Genomic DNA, 18,860 nt, shown 5'->3' with positions numbered 1-18,860 from the left:
TTTATTCGGATGGGGAGAGATGACGAGAAGAGGACAGGAGCGAAACCATTCAACACTTCAGCAATCGGCTAGATCTAAAAAAAAAAAAAAAAAAAAAAAAAAAAAAAGTTCCAAAAATCTGATGGGAGCCTGTAATGGGGGTTATGTCATTTCTATTCTTTAATCCACTTAAAAGAGTTTTGATTCTGCTGGAGAATCAAAGTGGTTAATTCAAGATTAATAGACTTTATTCACATCTGGAACAAAGACTATGATTTGACAAGCCATCGTACACGTCCTCCGAAGTTTAATTTGGAATAAAAGCATCCATCTGTTATCAGATCAGATAAACTTTAAATGCACAGAATATAAAACTGTTTGTTAAAGCAAATTATACATACAATTGATTGTCATCCGCATAAGAACAAACAAAGACCATAGACTGTTTATAAAAGTGGACGTAGCTTCCGGGTCTGAAAAGTCACACCAATCCGGAAGTTTCATAAACTGTAACACCAACGATGGCCACTAGAGGTCGGCTCCAGCTCCATAGACTCCCATTCAACTTCTCTCATTAAATACAAAGTCAATAAAAAAACTTTTTGACAGTGTTTATAGTATCCTTCACTAAATTCACTCCTTTTTATTAGTTTTCTGGTAGTCCATCTGAAAATAATCCTTCATTCATTAGATACTAGGCCTCAAAAAGCGACATGTTAGAGGGGGTGTGTCTGTTTGATTGACAACTCTGTGGTGTTGTCAGGTTTTGGCTACAGTTGGGCGGGGCTTAGTGTCAATTCACCGCCCGATCCTCCCCAGCACGTCCAAATACAGTCACTTCTGGCTCCAAAATGGTAAGATGGCGACCTTACATCTGTTACAATGAGGGATGTTACCAACGGGGAGAATGTAAAAATGCATTGATGGGGGGGCCCAACGTGGAGCCTTGAGGAACGCCAGATTAGGAGGGAGTTTAGGGAGGAGGAAACCGAAACCGAAAACACATGATTACAACACATGAAACCGAGATAAAGTGTCTCTTTTGAGCAACTTAACATTACAGTTTTAACATATGACTCATCCAATTGCTGCTAATAGCGAGTCACGAATGCTCCCATATTACTGAGGACACTGCCGCTCTGTTGAGCTGCAAATGAAAACAGTCGATGGATATTTTCAACTTTGGTTTTGAAAGTTTTCAGATGTGCAGACTGATTGAAATAGTATGTCTCGTGAATCCTCCTGATGGCTGCTCTGTGGTAGAAAAGCTGAGAGGAGACAGATGGACGCGGACCAGAAAGCCAAACACCAGCCGGGTGGTATGATGGGTATATGGTGGTGGTGGTGGTGGTGGTGGGTGGGAGGGGGGGGGGGGCTAGACATGGACAAACCGAGGGTGAGATAAATTTCTATGGTCTCCAGAAAGCACTTGGATCCTGCTAGTTTAACACATCCGAATGGGTCTTCACACAGCACGTTACTAAACTAATGCGATGCGGTGCGAAATGTGAAGGACTCTACATTTCCCCTCGATCACGCCCTGGAAGGTTTATTTTTTGTTTTGTTGTTTTTTGCCGCTCCTATTTGCCGGTATGATATTCCATTCACACACGAGTGATCAGCCCCGTACCCTCCCCGCCCTCACTTAAGAAACGCTGTCTGGTTTGCTCCCTCTAGTTTTCTCCGTCTTTCCTTTCCAATATTTTTTTATTATTATTATTTTTTTTTTATCCCACTCTCGCTGACACTCCAGGATGTCATTACCCCCGCAGATGTTTCACTGCAGTCCTCTTATGACAAGTCAAAACAAAAAGCTCCCACAACTCCTGAGGTAAAAAAAAAAAAAAAAAATCAGAACTGACTACCTAAAACAAAGCATGCATGTAATCGCCACCTCAAGACCTAGTCAGAAAAACAGTGTCCCCATGTTTTTTTTTCGATCCTCTCCCTTTCTCTCTGTTATTCCCTAATTGGTATGGCATTCATGGCTGAAGCGCAACAGTTATTTCCGTCCCCCTTTGTTTCTTTTTGTTTTTTTTCTCCCCCTACATCACCTTCGCTGACTCTCACAGAGGATGGAAATCCAGCTTCATTGCACACAGACGCCCGCAGGAAACAATAGATGCTAATTTGCTAATGACATTACCGTGGAGGTTATTAAAGCATCAGCTGAGAGCGGCAGGAAGCATCTTTCTACGGTGGGGGGAGGGAGGGAGGGAGGGAGGGTTAGCTACTCCGATTGCTCCCCAACCTGGACTCAAATATTGCCGTGGAAGAGATGTCGATGCCACTCTGCCGTCCTGAGGGGGAGCGCCTCCGTTTGAGGAGCAATCACGATAATGATCTCACTAGTTGCTCGGAGGGCCAATCTGTTTGGGTTTTATTAACGCCGCCACAAACACACACACACACACACACACACACACACACACACACACACACACACACACACACACACACACACACACACACACACACACACACACACACACACACACTCTCAAAACGCCCAAACTCTTTAACAAAGGTTGCTGTGACAACTAAGATGGTCACCATGGCACCGGAACCTCCTTCTCACCTCTGACAAAAAAAGGTTTTTTTTTGCTTGATTTCCATCAACCTGTTCTTGTGTCCACTCCTGGTAGTGAAATCGGTGTTTGATCAACACGGAGTCTCCGATATTCTTCCACCAGCAGAGTGTGCTCGGCTGACGCGCTCACACAGGTGAAAAGGCTTCCTGACAACCTTCCCTCCACGTTAAGGCCACCTTCCTGGCAGAAAAACACCACAAACACACACGCTTCATTTTCATCCGTTCGCTCGCATGCGTCCCCCCCCCCCTCCCCCCCCCCTCTCCACACTTTCCATTCGCAGCACAATTTTCTACGCTTTGTCCTGCAACGGCCGCAGCTGATACTTCATTCAGTGTTTTGAATGGGAACACGCGCGCCTCCGATCTGCACTGTGTCCTTGGTTTTGTTAATAGCTCGAATTGCATGGCGCCCATTCACGGGCCATTTATTCCCCCCCCCCTCCCCCCCACACACACACATTCACGTCCACTGCTCTGCCCACACTCGCTGCGACTGTAAAAGGTGTGCTCTTCACCTCGGCCGTAAACTGTGCAACACACTTCACCGAAGGATCAACGTTAGTTCCACCCCCCACCCCACCCCCCACCACCACCACCACCACCACCACCACAACCCTTCTATATTTGGAAGATCACCTTGGCCGTTCACTGACAGACAGGGTGGGTGGAGGGAGTGGGGAGGAGGGGGGGCTTTTGTACCCAGGGCTGCTTTTATGTTGGTATCGATCAGCGATGCTATCTCTTATCGACCCGTCCGCTGCACTACTACATTTGATGGATTGATTGGCAGCCCGTAGCTAGAGACCAATTTGTCAGGGAGCATTGGACCTTGTCGGAGAAGAGCGCCATTATGTCCCAATCATGGGATGGCCAACAGTCCCAGGGGTTGTGTGTGTGTGTGTGTGTGTGTGTGTGTGTGTGTGTGTGTGTGTGTGTGTGTGTGTGTGTGTGTGTGTGTGTGTGTGGGTAGAGGCTATATGATGCTGTTGACTGTTCACGGTTGGCCTGTGGAGACTCGTGTCTCGGTCTCCCCGAGCTTGCTGCTGCTGATGGAAGCCCACCTTTAAAAAAAAAAGTAAAAAAAAGTAAAAGACAACGAGATCAGAGGCGACTTCAACCGAACTCGTCTTTAATTCCTTCTGTCTAAACTTCTGCCGTCGTTACAGCCGGGCTGTTGACATTCAAATAAACATATTTGCATGTTTTTTTATATCCCTGAAATGGCTGTGATTCAGCTGCTGCACATGATGATTTGTGCCCCCCACCCCCTCCCAATAATTATACCTTCCTTGTGCTGGGAGAGAGAGAAAGAGGGGAAAATAAACCCTGTTGTTATTCTTAAATCCCCACTCGATGCTGGATTAATCACTGTCTGCCTTGTCTTTGCGATGGCTGTAATTGAAACATTAGCTGCTCGGGTCGGTATACGGCGTGTGGGCGGATCACGTGCTCCCCGTGGATGGATTTTAATCAGACGCCGAAGCAAACTTGCACGTACTTCACTTCTTTCCCTCTTTGTTTTTGTTTTTTTTCTTCTTCTAGTGTTTTCTTGTTATTGTTTTTTTTTTTTTTTTTTTTTTGTCCTCATTTTCTGCAGCACTCTCGTGTGCACATTGTGCCGGTTGCTAAGTCGCTCTTTGAAAAAACAAGCGTAAAAATCCGACCGGATATATGTCGTTTAAAGGCGGCTGGCAGCCAACTCTTTGGCGCATTTCCGCCACCTTCTGACGGGAGTAAGGCATTACATCCGACAGGAAGAACGATAGTTTAGCGTATGCTAATTGATTTTCTAGTCTGTAACGACTGTTTGAATAAAATAAACGTTGTGCCCCCGTGTCCTGTCGGCCTCGTCCTGGACGCCGTACCTGATCTCGACTCACAAGCAACCGCAAGGAAGCGTTTACTCCAACGTATTGACCACTTTCATGAATTTTTCATCGGCTGCTCAAGGCGATGGGGTTGCCAGCTGGGTGGGTTTTGATGCTGCACACACACTCAACCCCCCCCCCCCCCCCTCTTCCTCCACCTCCCCTCCCCCCCCTCCTCGTGAGCTAACACCGCATTTTAAAGGTTTATCTCCTTGAACCTTTTAAACACCTGAGTGATACTGTACTTTAGAGGCCCTCTTCTCCACATCTCCATCACCTCTTATGACTCACCCGAACATTAAACCCCAGGCCCCCAAAAAACTGCCTCTGGCTGGCGTTGTCCTTGGCAACAACTTGAGAGCTGCAGCTTATACCCCCCCTCCCCAATCACATCACCCCCCCCCCCTCTCTCTCTCTCAGCCTCCGTCTCTCGACCGTTCGATCCTGTGCCGTTACCTCAGATCAGGGCCGAGGGAACATTTTGATCCTGCACATATTTTCTCTCCACGGGAGCCTCGAGCGTCCGGCGCTGTCGGTGCTTCTGTTGGAGACAACACACCTATCGAAGGCTGAAATCCCAGCAGCCCTCCGCCCACAACACCCGTTGTCCTCCACATCGTGACCCCCCTCCTCCTCCTCACTGCCCCCTAACTCCACGCTGGGTGGTCGATATTCACACCTCTGCGTCCGAGATGCTGACTCATTTGCAGACTGCTGATGGCACCTTAAAGTGTCGAAATAAAATGCTCACAGTTCTCTTGATCTGGTTGATTTTTTTTATTTATACATATACATATATATGTATATATGTTTTATATATGTATAAATACATATATATGTATATTTTTTGAAGTGCTTAAATGTCCAATCATCTCCCAAACGTATCTGATAGAAGAGAGACAATAAAAACTAATTGTGGTTTCGACATTTAGGTTGCATCGATTGATTCACGGCGTCAACTTTAAGCCTCGGTTTGATCCGCCCACGTTTGCCCTGTTGAAGTTTACTGCAATACACATTAATACAGACTCAACACTTCCTGTATCCCTTTCAAATTAAAAGCCCTGTAGTGTTTCAGTAGACAGAAACCCTTAATTTCTTAACAAGGCCTTTTTTTTGTGTGAGACATTTGCAGGAATGAAATCGGATAAATAACAAAACTTCATTATTAAGCATTAATTTCATTTTAATGTTGAGAAACTGAGATGTTCTCATCTCAGGTGGGTTTTTTTTGTGTGTAACAATCTGAAGTTACATGAATCTTTTACACCCTTCGAACCCTTTTAGCATCTTTCAGCCCCTTGTTTTGGTCACCAGGCAACAAACAAGCTCACAGGAGATAAAAGGAGTATTGAACGTGGATCTTCCACAAACATGCCTCCTAATGAATGCTAACCAAAAGCTGCTGGATGTTTGTACCATCAACTGTTCGCTAATAGCTCCTAACTATGAAGTGATAATGTGTCAGTGTTGTGTTTCTCGTCAGCAAACCGAGCTAACGGGAGCCGAGAGAGCTCCTTAAGGACGCTCATTGTTTTGGACAGTAGTTTATCCCAAAGCCGTTTAAAAGGAGTTCGAACAGACAAACACGCTCTCATCCTCACACGTCTCGACCAATCGGGCGTCGGCAGAAATGTCATCGGGACTCCGCTTCTCGTAACCAAACCGGATATCCACGTAAATATAAAAACGTCTTTTGTGTAAATGGTTCATGTCCATCACAGAAAGGTGAAATTCAACCAAAGAAATATTCACTTAGAATTCCCCTGGAAGCTGAAACCTTTATTTTTTTTTTTATTCGTTTTCGTATTTATTACCATGTCGTCCATTAACGCGGATGATCCCCCCCCCCGAGTGGAGATGCAGTGATTTCTGACTCTCTCTTGCTTCTGTCTCCACAGGACATGCGGGAGGTCTGGCTGAACTACCCCCCCCACCCCCTGCAGGTGGGTCAAGGTTTATTATGGATGTTTATTGTCTGCCATGTTTGAAGTTCTCCAGCCTGAATGGATGTTGTTTGTGTCGGTAGATGTTTGCTCTTCTTCACAGCCGTCCGCTAGCCTCCATGTAGCCGTCCTTCTGCTCCCGTGTCTTCGCTGCTCCCCGTTTTTGCTCGAGACCACCTCTGACCGCTTTTTCCATTTTACTCCGTCTCTCTTCCTCCACCATCTTGCTTTTCTTTTTTTTTTCCTCCCGTCTCTCTCTCTCTCTCTCTCCTCTTCTTCTCTCCGCTCTGCTGTTTCTTTGCTTTGCATGATCTAGCCCAGAAAACATTGAACATGTCAACAGTGTTTGTTTGAAATTAGGATTTTGGAAGAAGAGATCAAAGATGCCATAACAGGATTACAGTCCCGGATCACATGGGGTGGGGGAGGTGAGGGGGGAGGGGGGGGCCTCCAGGGACCGTCGGGCATCCTCCTCTCTGATGTGTTTGTGAGGAGGAAAGTGTTTCTTTTGTGAAACTGCTCCTTTTCTCTTCGTCTCACATGCGCCGGCATTTATTTATTTTTTTCACATGTGCGCTTTCCGCATTTCCGTGTTTCTGTTTGCACACATCTGCGTGTTGTGTGTATTTGTGTGTATTTTCTGAGGATCCACAAAGAAGTCTGGATGTTTTTTTTTTATAGTATTTTTTTGTCAAGTGTGTCAGTGCTCAGACTGAAAAAAAAAACCCATAAAAACCCTCGGACCCAGCAGTGTGTTTTTTCCCGGTGAGCTGCACAGCGGCGGGGCGGCTGGAGCCCCCGGGTTCTGCGGTGCGATGGGAGGGGGGGCGGGGGGGGGGGGGGGTCACCACCGCTGCAGCGTGCTGCATGGGTAGTCATTAGCCGCTCCAGAGCCGCGGCCTCATTACCACATGCCCTGCGTTTGCTGAGGTTTCCTCTGGGTGGTCCCCTGCCGGCGGGGGGAACGCCTGTTAAATTGTGCCAACCAACCGCTTGGTAGCTTGATACCGTCCTGACCTTTTGGCTCGAGAGGATATAATCATCACAAGATAAAAAAAAACTAAAAAAAAACACCCCTCTCCCCTCCCCTTCCCCTCCCCCGTTCTCATCATTTATTTATTTAATTGTATATTCTATAATTGATGAAGGCCCCCGAGAAGTTGCAGCGAGAATATCATGCCCGATATTGTTGCCCCTTTTCCGAGGGACGACGCGGCGGAGGTGGACGAGCAGTTCCCTTCACGAGGAGGACGAGCAGTTCCCTTCACGAGGAGGACGAGCAGCTCCCTTCACGAGGAGGACGAGCAGCTCCCTTCACGAGGAGGACGAGCAGCTCCCTTCACGAGGAGGCAGCTCGCCGCGCCGGGTGTAATCACGCGTACGCTAATCGTTGGTGTGCGTTCATGAGCTTCGACGCTGACGGAGGAGCTGCGTGGTTCTTTCCTGTTTTGCTTGATTTGCACCAGCGCACCATCCGCCCCCCCCTCCCTCGGCCCTCCACAATAATTTACCAGAGCGTCATTTACGTAGAGTCCGGATTACAAGATTCCTCCTTTAGTTTATCGAGGGGCGAGTGTCAAGGCCTTTTTTTTTCCCTGGTTCTCAGAAGACCTCGGCTCTGATTCTGCTTTCTGTCTGGACTGAGCTGAAAGTGATGCTTTGAAGCCATTTCAAACGGGTTTTTTTTTATTTTTTATTTTTTTCATAACTGCTGTTGATATTTTTTCTCTCTCCTCTCCTCTCCTCACTTCGTTTGAAGCCTTGCTGCCGGCCATTCCCCCTGAAGGATAGCTCGCGCCCTCCGAGTGCTGAACTCGTCAGATGTCGTTAGTTGTGAAGCATGACATTTAAACGCCTTTCCTTAATTAACAGGAAGAGCAAAAATTAAAAAAAAAAGGAGGCAGGAATGAAATGTTTCTTAGGACATATTGGAAGATGGAACCGTGACATTACCGGCAGCGCACCAATTAAAACAGTTGAGTTTAAAAATACATCTCCGGCTCGACGTGGGGAGACTGTGAGGGAGCTGTTTACTTGTCACGTCGCCACAAAAAAACAAGAGACAAAGAAAAAGGCTGGAAAATGAATAAAAGTGGTCGTCTTCCCCCCGGAGAGCCTTGGATGCTGTCTGAGGGGGGGGGGGGGACGACGACGACGACTTTATTGTGTACAGTGAAATGCAGCGAGCTAACAGGGTCAGTCCAACGTGCGCTCAGCTTCCTTTGAGTGTTTCCGTGGAGAAGATGTCTTGGTCAGGCTAACAGTTGTACCACGCAGAGACCAATTAGATGATTCTAGCTGCCTTAATTAATGCACCCATAAGGATATCTCTTGATTTAACAAACATGCATGCACAGATTTTTTTTTTTTCTTAGCATATGATTTCTGTTTCTAATGAGCTCAGTCACGAGCAAACGCCGCAGTTAAAGAGAGCGTGGTGCTTTTTATTTATTTATTTTCTTCTCCCTGCTACCTCTGAACCCACCGAGCCCCCACAGTTACAGGCAAGTGATCTGCAGGCAAGTGATCTGCAGCCCCCCCCCCCCGAAAAAACAAAAACAAAAAAAGCATTCTTTTCAAGACTTGTCAAAGCGCCGAGTTCGGGAGTGTGCAGCGAGTCGACAGTACGAGTGAGTCACCGGAGGTGTTAATTGACCGAAGGAATCACCAGATTTTAGAGGAGGATGGAAAAAAAAAAAAAAAAAAAAAAAAAAAGGAGCGGAGATGTTTGACTTGAAACTTAATGACTAAGAGATTCCATCTGCTGCAGATCATCTTGAGTTTGTTTTGAGGCAGAGTAAAAAAAAATATATAAAAACACTGTACACAGGCCCTCGAGCAGCAACACGCTGCAGAGGTTCACTTCAGTTTAAAGAGATTCATCTGACGCTCGGATGCAGAACGACTTCGCCGAGCGTTGAGGTGCTCTGTTGTTTCAGTTTTTTAGTTTCTTCTTCTCCTTTTTTTTGGTTTTATATCGAAAAAACCAAACGGCGCTACAGTCAATGAATTTATATACGTTATTACTCGAGGACAAAACAAAGCATTGAACAAACAAAAAAAAAAATACAAATTATTTATTATTTACAACACTTGTAGTTTGTTGGATACAAAATCATCAGATTTACATTTACACACTATTAAAAAAAAAAGTCATTTTCCTGTTTTACAGCCTATAAAGGACACAGGCTGCTAATCTTGACCCTCCAACACTGATCGGATATACGTGGCCAAAAGTATGCGGATGCTCCAATGTGCATTTATCAGCCTCCTCAACTCGTCTGGTTTCAGGTTTTCCTATTTAATTTATTTTAAATATGGTTGCTGTGATTTTCTCCCCCGCTGCCATAAAAGCATCACTGAGGTCCAACACAAGATGTCGGAGGAGGTTGAGAGTCAGAAATCTGTGCAGGTTATTCAAATTCTTCTCCACCAGCCTGAGGGAACACATTTCTTCATGAACTTTATGAACTCGGCTCAGCGCTCAAACTGGTGAGCAGTTAAATAATCAGGACCCAAATTTCTCCTTAGTTGTTAAATTACGACCTAAAATGTGGCCATTTTTGAGCCGCTCAAATTTAAGTCGTAAAAGATATCGCGGTAATACACAATGAACTTATCTTGAATTAAATAAAAAGACAGATTTATTTAATCCTAAACTTGTTTTACAAATGCTCGAATGAGAGCGAACCGCTAATGTGTGGACGTGGGTTTGGTTGTCACGACAACAGTGGCGGCAAACAGCTGCTCCACACGTGCTCTTGTGTCGTGGGAAATGCGTGTCCTTCAAAATAAAAGCACAGCAGCAGAAGTTCTGTCGACTTTTTGTTGTTGTTGTTTTTCCACGCAGACATCCACAAACCAAACTTTGTGAGAACCGCTGAGCGTGCTGTAACTTTTAAGATGTCCCCTCATTGGGACCGATGACCCGCAGAGCGAGTATGACATCACTGGTTTGTACACTCAAAGTGTTTTGAAACTGTGCTTTTATTTTCCTCGTCCAGGTCCAGGAGCCTCAGACGGACAGGCAGCTGATCGAGACGTCCCCCGTCCTCCAGAAGCTGACCAGCTTCGAGGACGCCATCGGCGTCCTGTTCACGCACGTGCGTCTGCTGGCCCGAGCTTTCACCCTGAGGACGGTGGGCTTCAACCACCTCACCCTGTGAGTAACGCGCCTGCTGTTCGCTCCTTCGTAATCCGATTGCGGCCAATTAAAATGCAAAAGCGAGGCGCCGCTCGTCCAGATGCGATTTGCGAGAGACGCCGCGGACGCAGCCTCGACTTTTATTCCCCCTCAGAGGTGGTGAGGCGTGATGCATCGTGATGTCTAATATGATCTGGGAGTTTTTAAAGCATTTTTAAAACCGCTTGTCCCCGTCCCCCCACCCCTCTCACAGTCACTGTGAAAACAAATGACGCCTCGAATGTCACGTTCAAAGTCCCTCAGTGAAAAGATGGATTTTATTCTTTATTTTATTTTTTCTCGGTACCTAATCCGAGGGGTTTCACAGCCGAGCGAGACCGAGGGGCCCTCGGGACCCCGACGTCGCCCCTATCTGGAGTCTCCCTGTACCTGTGAGGCCAGAACCCCACTGCCCCATGGGAAATGGGGTTTTGAATCACTGGGTTTTGTCCGAGGACAGACGCTTTAAAATTCCTCTCTTTTTCATTCATTGCAGCCACATCTCTTTATTGGACAGATTCGTCTCTCTCGTTGTCATGCCTCAGTCCATCCTGTGAATTCACTTAAATTACTTTTTTTTTTTTTTCACCCAGATTAAATTCAGGCTGAACGTACTTCTGTTGGAGAGATGTGCGGGTTTATTTTTTTATTTTTTTGCTCTGTTAATTGCGGCGTTTCACAGCAGTGCTGCGGTGATTTAGCCCTGACATTGGAAATGTTTTTTTCTCCTCCTCCCCCTCCTCCTCCTCCTCCTCCTCTCCTGTTATGACATTTGTTCAATAGTCAGTAAGGTTACAAACTTCTCCAGAGATGACTTGGCATTGATGGAGGCGAAGAGCGGCTTCGGACCGCCCGCAAACAAAAACACGGCGTCGTTGTATAATGCGAGTTTTGAAAAGATTTGCTGTTTTCGGAACAAAACGTTTCCGCTAATGAGAGCGTGCGCTCCAATTTGAGGTGTTTTCTGATGCTCGCTCTGCAAAACGCTTGTTTTCAATTGAAGCTTAACTCACTTCTGAGCTCTACACAACACAATAGTGAGTTTGACAGCTAAAGCAAATTAGCCTTGGCAGCACACCTCTGATATCTTATTGGCAGGCTGCAACTCTGTAATTGCTTGCTTAGGTTTGCTACAAGGACAGTGCTCTCTGTGTGCGTGTGTTTGTGTGTGTGTGTGTGTGTGTGTGTGTGTGTGTGTGTGTGTGTGTGTGTGTGTGTGTGTGTGTGTGTGTGTGTGTGCGCGCACACATTCACACTAACAGTACACTGCTGGGTATGTTCTAATCCATCACTTGTGTGTCAAAGCTCTCCCCACTCAGGGTCAGGGAAGTTGATTAGAGGTCCAGAGGTTCGCCTCCTGCTGAGCTTTACTTTAAGGACTTTCCAACTCAAAGTTGATACCAGTGATATTTTCTAACTTTGTGACATCAGGTTTAATAGAATAGTTCAATGTATGCAGGTTAAAGTTCCTCTCCTGGCGTTGATTAAACCTCGGAAAAGTCCTCCCTGTTCATCAGAATTACACATAGAGGGGCCTTTAAGTTGTTTAGATGTAAACATAGACTGAGTGTGAAAGTGGACGAAACTTTTTAGTCTGAAAAATCAAGTGTCTTGAGCTGCAATACCAGCGAGTGCCACTAGAGGTCTGCTCCGAAAAGCCTCCGGCTCCATAGACTCCCATTCAACTTCCCTTTAATTTAAAAAAAAAAATTAAATTAGCTCCTTCTTTTTTGGCGATTAATTTGAAAATAATCCCTCATTAATTAGAAAATAAGGTTCACGAAGCCTCGTTTTTGGGAGCGTGTCTGTTTGATTGACAGGCCTGTGGTGCAGTCAGGTTACAGCTATCGGTGGGCGGGACGTAGTATCCTCAGATTTCCAATCAGATTGAGTCAGATCCACCGCTGGCTCCTCCCCCAGCTCTTCCAAATATGGTCACTTGGTTCTTTAGATGTATGAAACCCTGTCGGTTTTTAATCCATGTTTTGAGATGTCAGACCGTAACTGTTCTGATTTCACTCTTCATGTCTTGTAGCGTCTGATGTAAACGAGGTTAAAAACGTCATCGAAGGGGGTCTTTAAAACGAACGCACTTTTTTTTGTTACTTTTCCTTGCGGCAAAAAGAAAAAATATTTTCTGGGGTAATTTACGTTCATCAGCTCGTTAGCAGCCAAACGGCAGATTGACCTAAATAGAGCCGACTGACTGGAAAGCTGGAAGTGAGCAACGGCTGCCCGAGAGGACCAAAGGTTAAAACGAAAGTAGGTCACGGCGCCGCGACGGAGGGAAGAAGGAGGTCGGAGAACGGGGAAAAAATAGGGGAAGGTCGCGCTGTAAGGGTGGGGGTGGGGGGGGGGGGACGAGGAGACGGGACCCCTCGGCTGGCCTTCGGCCCGGCGCCTCGTGCGGAATCAGAGGACGAGCCGACCTAGAGGAAGACAGGCCGGGTCGGGAGTTGATGGTGTCTCGGAGCGGTTGCAGAACCGGAGGCTACCATCACACAGCAGAGATGGAGAGCCCCCCCCCCCCCCCCCTCCACCTCCACCTCCCCACCCCAAGGCACGCCGAGCCTCCTATCTCCTCTCACAGCGGAAGAGCCCGGTGTTGCAAGAATTTCACTGTTGGTGAGAAAAAAAGAAGAAAAAAAAAGGCTCGCTCGGTACTTGTAAAAGGAAAAGTAGGTTTTTAGCGAGCAGCTCGCGAGGAGGTGTTTGAAACATTTATACGCACGATTATATTTTTGTCAAGCGGAGTTTGGTCGAATTGAAAGACGAAGTGAGGAAATGCAGCTGCTTCATTCTCAATCTCATTGCAGATGATCTCAATTCAACGTCAGGAAGCGATTTATTTTCTTTATTTTACGCCGATTTGATTCTTCAAATAAAAGACTGATTTCAGGTGAAGTTATTTTACACTTTCACATTTTATTCTATTTTATTGAAGGAATTGTTTCCAAAATACATTTCATCACAACCTGATAGTTTTGGTAAACTTCACCAAAGTTGCTATTTTAGATTTCATTTAAACAGCTTGTCTGTAAAGATTTATGTTGTTATTGAAACTTTGAAGTGAAGGTCATATTTTCCTTGTGCAGTTTAAACCAAGCGGCGACGTCATCGTTGGTTTGTGAACGTTACGAATCCTCCAGTTCAGATTCTGTCCGTCACCATCTTTGCTAGTTCGGAGCGCTTTGAAGCAGGAAATGACCATATTTGGACGAGCTGGGGGGAGGAGCCAGCGGTGGATCTGACTGATCTGATTGAAATCCCGGCAATACTACGTCCCGCCCACCGATAGCTGTAACCCACAGACCTGTCAATCAAACAGACACAACAACTTTTTTGAAGCTTATTTTCGAATTAATGACGGATTATTTTCAGATGGACCGCCAGAAAACTAATAAGAATCCGAGACCGAGATAACTCGTAGAGAAATCTTATTGACTTATGTGAGAGAAGTTGAATGGGAGTATATGGAGCTGGAGGCTTTTTTTCAGAGCCGACCTCTAGTGGCACTCAGTGGTACTGCAGCTTAAGGTCACTTCCGCAACACTTTTATTCAAACACAATTTTTCTGCTTCAAGGTTCAAAGAGACCCTGAACCGTCCACCTGTCGACGTCCCATTTTGAATTAACACTGATCTTTCCATGCGGTAGAAATCACACGCAAGTTTTTTTTGTTGCCTTTTTACCTGAGATCAAACAGTCTCTGCATGCCGGAGACCCCCCCCCCCCAAAAAAAATAAATAAATAAACCCGGTCGCAGACTACACGTCTGAACCTTCCACATTCACGCACATCTGAAACAAGCACATTATTTCCAGAGGAGCCGAGAGGAGGAACGTTTTTTTTTTTAAATAATAAAAAAAAATAATAATAAATAAATGGAGTGTGCCCCTCTTTGAGGGCGGGCTGCCCCCCCTCCATCCCCCCACCCCCCTCCCCGCCTCTTCAGAAGGACCGTTAAAGGTATTTTAGATCAAAGTCAAAGATGAATAAAGACCTCGGCGCCACACTTTTACTTCAATTTCCACCACCTCACCGCAGCATTGTGCCTCCGCCGCCGAAGTGAATAAGGGACGGCTCTTTGTGCTGCTTCACACCGGAGCGCATTCCTCCCTGACCCGCTCTATCTCCCCCTCTCCCCCTCTCCCCCTCCCCTCCAACCCCCCTTTCTCTCTCGCTCTGCCTCCTATTGGACTTGAAATCAGCTCAGTGCAGCTTTTCAATCTCTCTCTCTCTTTCTACCTGCTTCCTGCCGGCATCCTGAACGTCCACATCAAGACGTTCGACGTCTTGTCTTCCAGGATGAGCGGGGAGTTCTCTCCTCCTCCTCCTCCTCCTCTTCCTCCTCTTCCTCTTCCTCTTCTTTCTTCATCCCAAACTCGGCTCTTCACGCTCTCATGAACTGTGGCAGAGTCTTTTCATTAAGGAGCTCTGTGATTATTTTTAATGTGCATCAGGCAGCGAGTGTCCCTTCACTCCTAATGAAACTCTGTCCAGGACCTCAAAAAGTTCTTACTCATCCTCTGCAGCTCTGCAACTTTTGGATGTGTATTAAATTAATTAAAACCCACTTTTTCTATTCAACTTTTGAAGTAAAAAGGACATTTGTCTTTTCTTTAAAAGATAAACTGATGTGAAACGATTTTTGGGATATTCTGTGTTCTGTATTGTTGCAAATGAAGAATTTCCAGCATTGCGACTGTTGTTTTGGTAAAAAAATAAAATAATAAAAAAAGCAATTTAAAGTATTCACAGGTTGTGAAGGGCAATGACAAAAAAAACAATTTTTAAGTTCACGTGACCGTGATCATTATGATCATTTTTCATAATTTATTTGCTTAAAAACTTTTCCAACAGAACCAAAAAATGGAGACGAATCGAAAATATGAATATTTGACAGCTGCAGCCCTGATAAAGATGCTCTAACTGCTGTTTTCACTGAGTGTTAACCTCAGATCTCTTTCGGACCTGATACGCAGCGGCTCATAAAAGGCAGCCCCCCCCCCCCCTCTCCTTCTCCTCCCCCCAAATAATAATAAAAAAAAATCGGACAATAAACTTTGACCTTTCTCTCTCTTTGATGCCAACCTCCTCTTCGTCTTCTACCTCGGCATCACCGCTCCCTCTCATCTTCACTCTTCCCCTCCTGCAAAGAGCTCGTGGACGGATGTGTGCTCTGCTGCTGGATGTACCTCTCCACCACCATCACCCCCACCCACCACCCACCACCCCCACCGCTTCCTGCCTGCCTGGCACAGCACCAGCCCACATCTGCAATGCTAATCTATAATTCTGTTTAATTAATGACCATTACAGCAGCAGCAGCAGTTGCATGCCCCCACCACCACCACCACCACCCCCCACCCCCGCTCTAAGCCGTGTGGGGAGTTACAGTACGCCGCCTGCCTCTCACTGATGGGCGGGAGGCTGATCTGCAGCATCACACTGCAGCCATTGGCCTTTTTCTAGAGATTGTTGGAGGGTTAAAAGAAGTTCTCTGAGTCCGTGTGTTCAAAAAGTGCTGAAACGGTCAATGTGATGTGTAGCTGGATGACCTCATGTGAAACTCTTCCTCTTTATCCCTACCTCCTCCTCCTCACATCACCCCCCCCCCCTCCCTACACACACACACACACACACACACACACACACACACACACACACACCCCTTTCCCTAACCTTGTGTTTCCTCTCTCGTATCCAGGGGCCACAACCAGAGGATGGAGTTCCTGGGAGACTCCATCATGCAGCTGGTGGCCACCGAGTACCTCTTCATCCACTTCCCCGACCACCACGAAGGACATTTAACCGTAAGATGGAATGAACTCACTCCACACTTCTCCAGTCTCTGCTTTCTGCTTTTTGCACAAGTTTACCTGAAAAGAAATAACACAACTGTATTTTTTTTGTTTTTTCTTCCCATCAATCTCTGAGTGTCAGCCAGGTTTTCAACCCCCTTCTTCTCTCTCTCTCTCTCTCTCTCTCGCTTGTTTCCACCAAATAAACTCTCCTGCTCGCCCCACACGGCGGCTGTGTGTTTACTGTACTGCGTGTGATGGGTATCGTCATGAGACAAAATTGTTCAGTGTTTTTTTTTATTTATTTCTCAATAACACGTCTTTGTCAGCACATTTTTTGCAGAAGCTGTCAAGTGTTTGGGGGGAGGAAAAAAAAAAAAAAAAAAAAGCGTGCTCGTAACGCAGGTACAAAGCAAATGATCGCACTTTTCAACGCTGCGAGTCCGTTTTTTTTGGTTTTTTTTGACAGCGTTCAAACGGCAACTCAACTGGAGCGTCAGTGAGCTTCTTCTTCAGAAGACCCGACTGCTCGAGGCTGCGGGGAAGTGAACCTGTCTAAAAAAAATTAATACAAAAAAACCCCCACAGAAGTTAGATATTTATTTACGGATGTTTCTGATGAAATAGAAGCCGTGACGTCAGCTGTGTAAAAGCTTCCAGTGGAGTGGAGATATGGAAAAGAAAAAAGGAAAGTGCTCATTCAGCTGGTGTTGGTGTGCGTTTGTGCGTCTCCGACTGTGATTGCGTGCGGAGCGTTAAAGGAGAGCAGATCACAGACAGTCGTCCTGCGGTCCATTTGCTCTTTTTCTACATCTGTAGCTATATTTAACGTGTTTGTGTTTTTCCTTTTAGAGACATAAAACGTACCTCCGGCCATCTCGAAACATGTTGTCATCCGCTCGGCTCCGAGCGACGATGTAATATTTAAGAGAAGCGACGTGCAATCCTCCCCGAAAACATGTTACTCTGCATAACAGTTCCTGTCTTTGATGAATTATTCCATGTTCCCTTTTTCCGTTTTTTTTTTTTTTTTTTTTTTTTTTTTTTTAATGTGACTTCTGTTTTGTTTCGTAGCTCCTCCGCAGTTCGCTGGTGAACAACCGCACGCAGGCCAAAGTGGCGGAGGAGCTGGGCATGCAGGAGTTCGCCATCACCAACGACAAAACCAAGCGGCCGGTGGCTCTGCGGACCAAAACTCTGGCCGACCTGTTGGAGTGTGAGTCCGCCGCTCGCTGGTTCGCTCCCAGACACCGACGGGAAAGACCATCTTCGTAGACTTCCTTTCTTTCTCTCCAGAACAGTTTGAAGTTGGCAGCAACGAAGCAGCTCTATTGATTTCTGTGTTTCCCTTTGTGTTGGACGTCAAACACAGTCACTTCTCTGCCAAACACGCTGGACGATGCTCCCATCGGCTTTAAATGGGGCTGAAGTTGTTATTTTTTATATAGATATTGATGAGCTTTTGCTATTCTACTGGCCTAATTGAATTTATTTAAACACAATAAGGCCTTCAAACAATTAGTGTAATTGGTATGCAGGAGAGAAGTCACAATTTGCAGCTACACAGAGACCAGCAGCAGGATATCAATACCACGCCTCCACCGAAACACTACTCTCTTAGTCTGCTCATTTTTATTATTTTGCAGCCCAAAGTCGGGCACAGAGGAGACACTTAACATCATAACATCTGCAGGACAGCGAGAGAACACACAAAATCTTCATAGAAGAAGCAGGACACTAATTTAATAGGGACTCTTAAGAGCGCTGCTGCAGACCTCGTTATTTCATTTTTAGCTGCACAACATTTTAAGTTCGTCGTCATTATGGTTCAGAATTGGCTCCTCTGGTCTATGCCCTTGAAAATGGAAATAACTGAAGCATCAACAAATTCAAGTAGAAAAGTACAGCTAACATACAGTGTGTTCTTCAACAGCGGTAGATTAGCACCAATCTCACTCCTGTTTACACACTAAGAGTCAGTTTGTTTACTGTGTACTGATTAGAGAAGCAGAAAAGTACAATTAATACCGATAAGAATCGAGAGCGGCGTGCTCCAGGTGCAGCGGTAACGAGCGGGCGGCGCCGACCCATTACGATTACAATCTGTTTCAGTATTTACACATTGTAGTAATATAAAGTGTTGGACTTCCTGTTTGGGCTTCTCTCGTCGAGGTGGAAGCGGCGAGGTGGAGAGTTTTGTGGGTGGGAGGCCTGTGAGAGATCTCGGTGGAGCTCTTTGCTTTCTTTTTGTATTATTTTTTATCTGACACGTGAAGAAGAAATCCGCGGTGCCCCTTCGATCCGTTAGAAGTCACGCTCATCCTGCCGTGAGGTCACGGGTTCGTTGTGACCTCGAACTGCTTCGCTCAAGTCAAGACCGGCTGATTTATTTAAGCGCTTTATACACAGCGAGAGTGCAGCACAGCGTCAGACGGGAAATCAAAACAAAATATACAACTAGAATCGATTCTGATTACCAACAACGGG

General features: G+C 46.0%; 1 protein-coding gene across 1 annotated transcript in view; it reads left to right on the top strand.

The window, feature by feature from the left end:
• The window catches only part of drosha (drosha ribonuclease III), an 81,680-nt gene that overhangs the window by 46,552 nt on the left and 16,268 nt on the right, over nucleotides 1-18,860 (top strand). The window contains 4 exon segments of the mRNA XM_069159349.1: nucleotides 6,342-6,386; nucleotides 10,391-10,548; nucleotides 16,280-16,385; nucleotides 17,448-17,589. Of these exon segments, the coding sequence (XP_069015450.1) occupies nucleotides 6,342-6,386; nucleotides 10,391-10,548; nucleotides 16,280-16,385; nucleotides 17,448-17,589 (451 nt within the window).

Source organism: Embiotoca jacksoni, unplaced genomic scaffold, assembly GCF_022577435.1.
Source record: "Embiotoca jacksoni isolate LCO1_2020_lvr unplaced genomic scaffold, fEmbJac1.0.p SCAF_25, whole genome shotgun sequence".
In the NCBI taxonomy this organism is placed as follows: domain Eukaryota; kingdom Metazoa; phylum Chordata; class Actinopteri; family Embiotocidae; genus Embiotoca; species Embiotoca jacksoni.
Note: the sequence above shows the minus strand (reverse complement) of the source record. Positions and strands in the feature narration are given on the sequence as shown.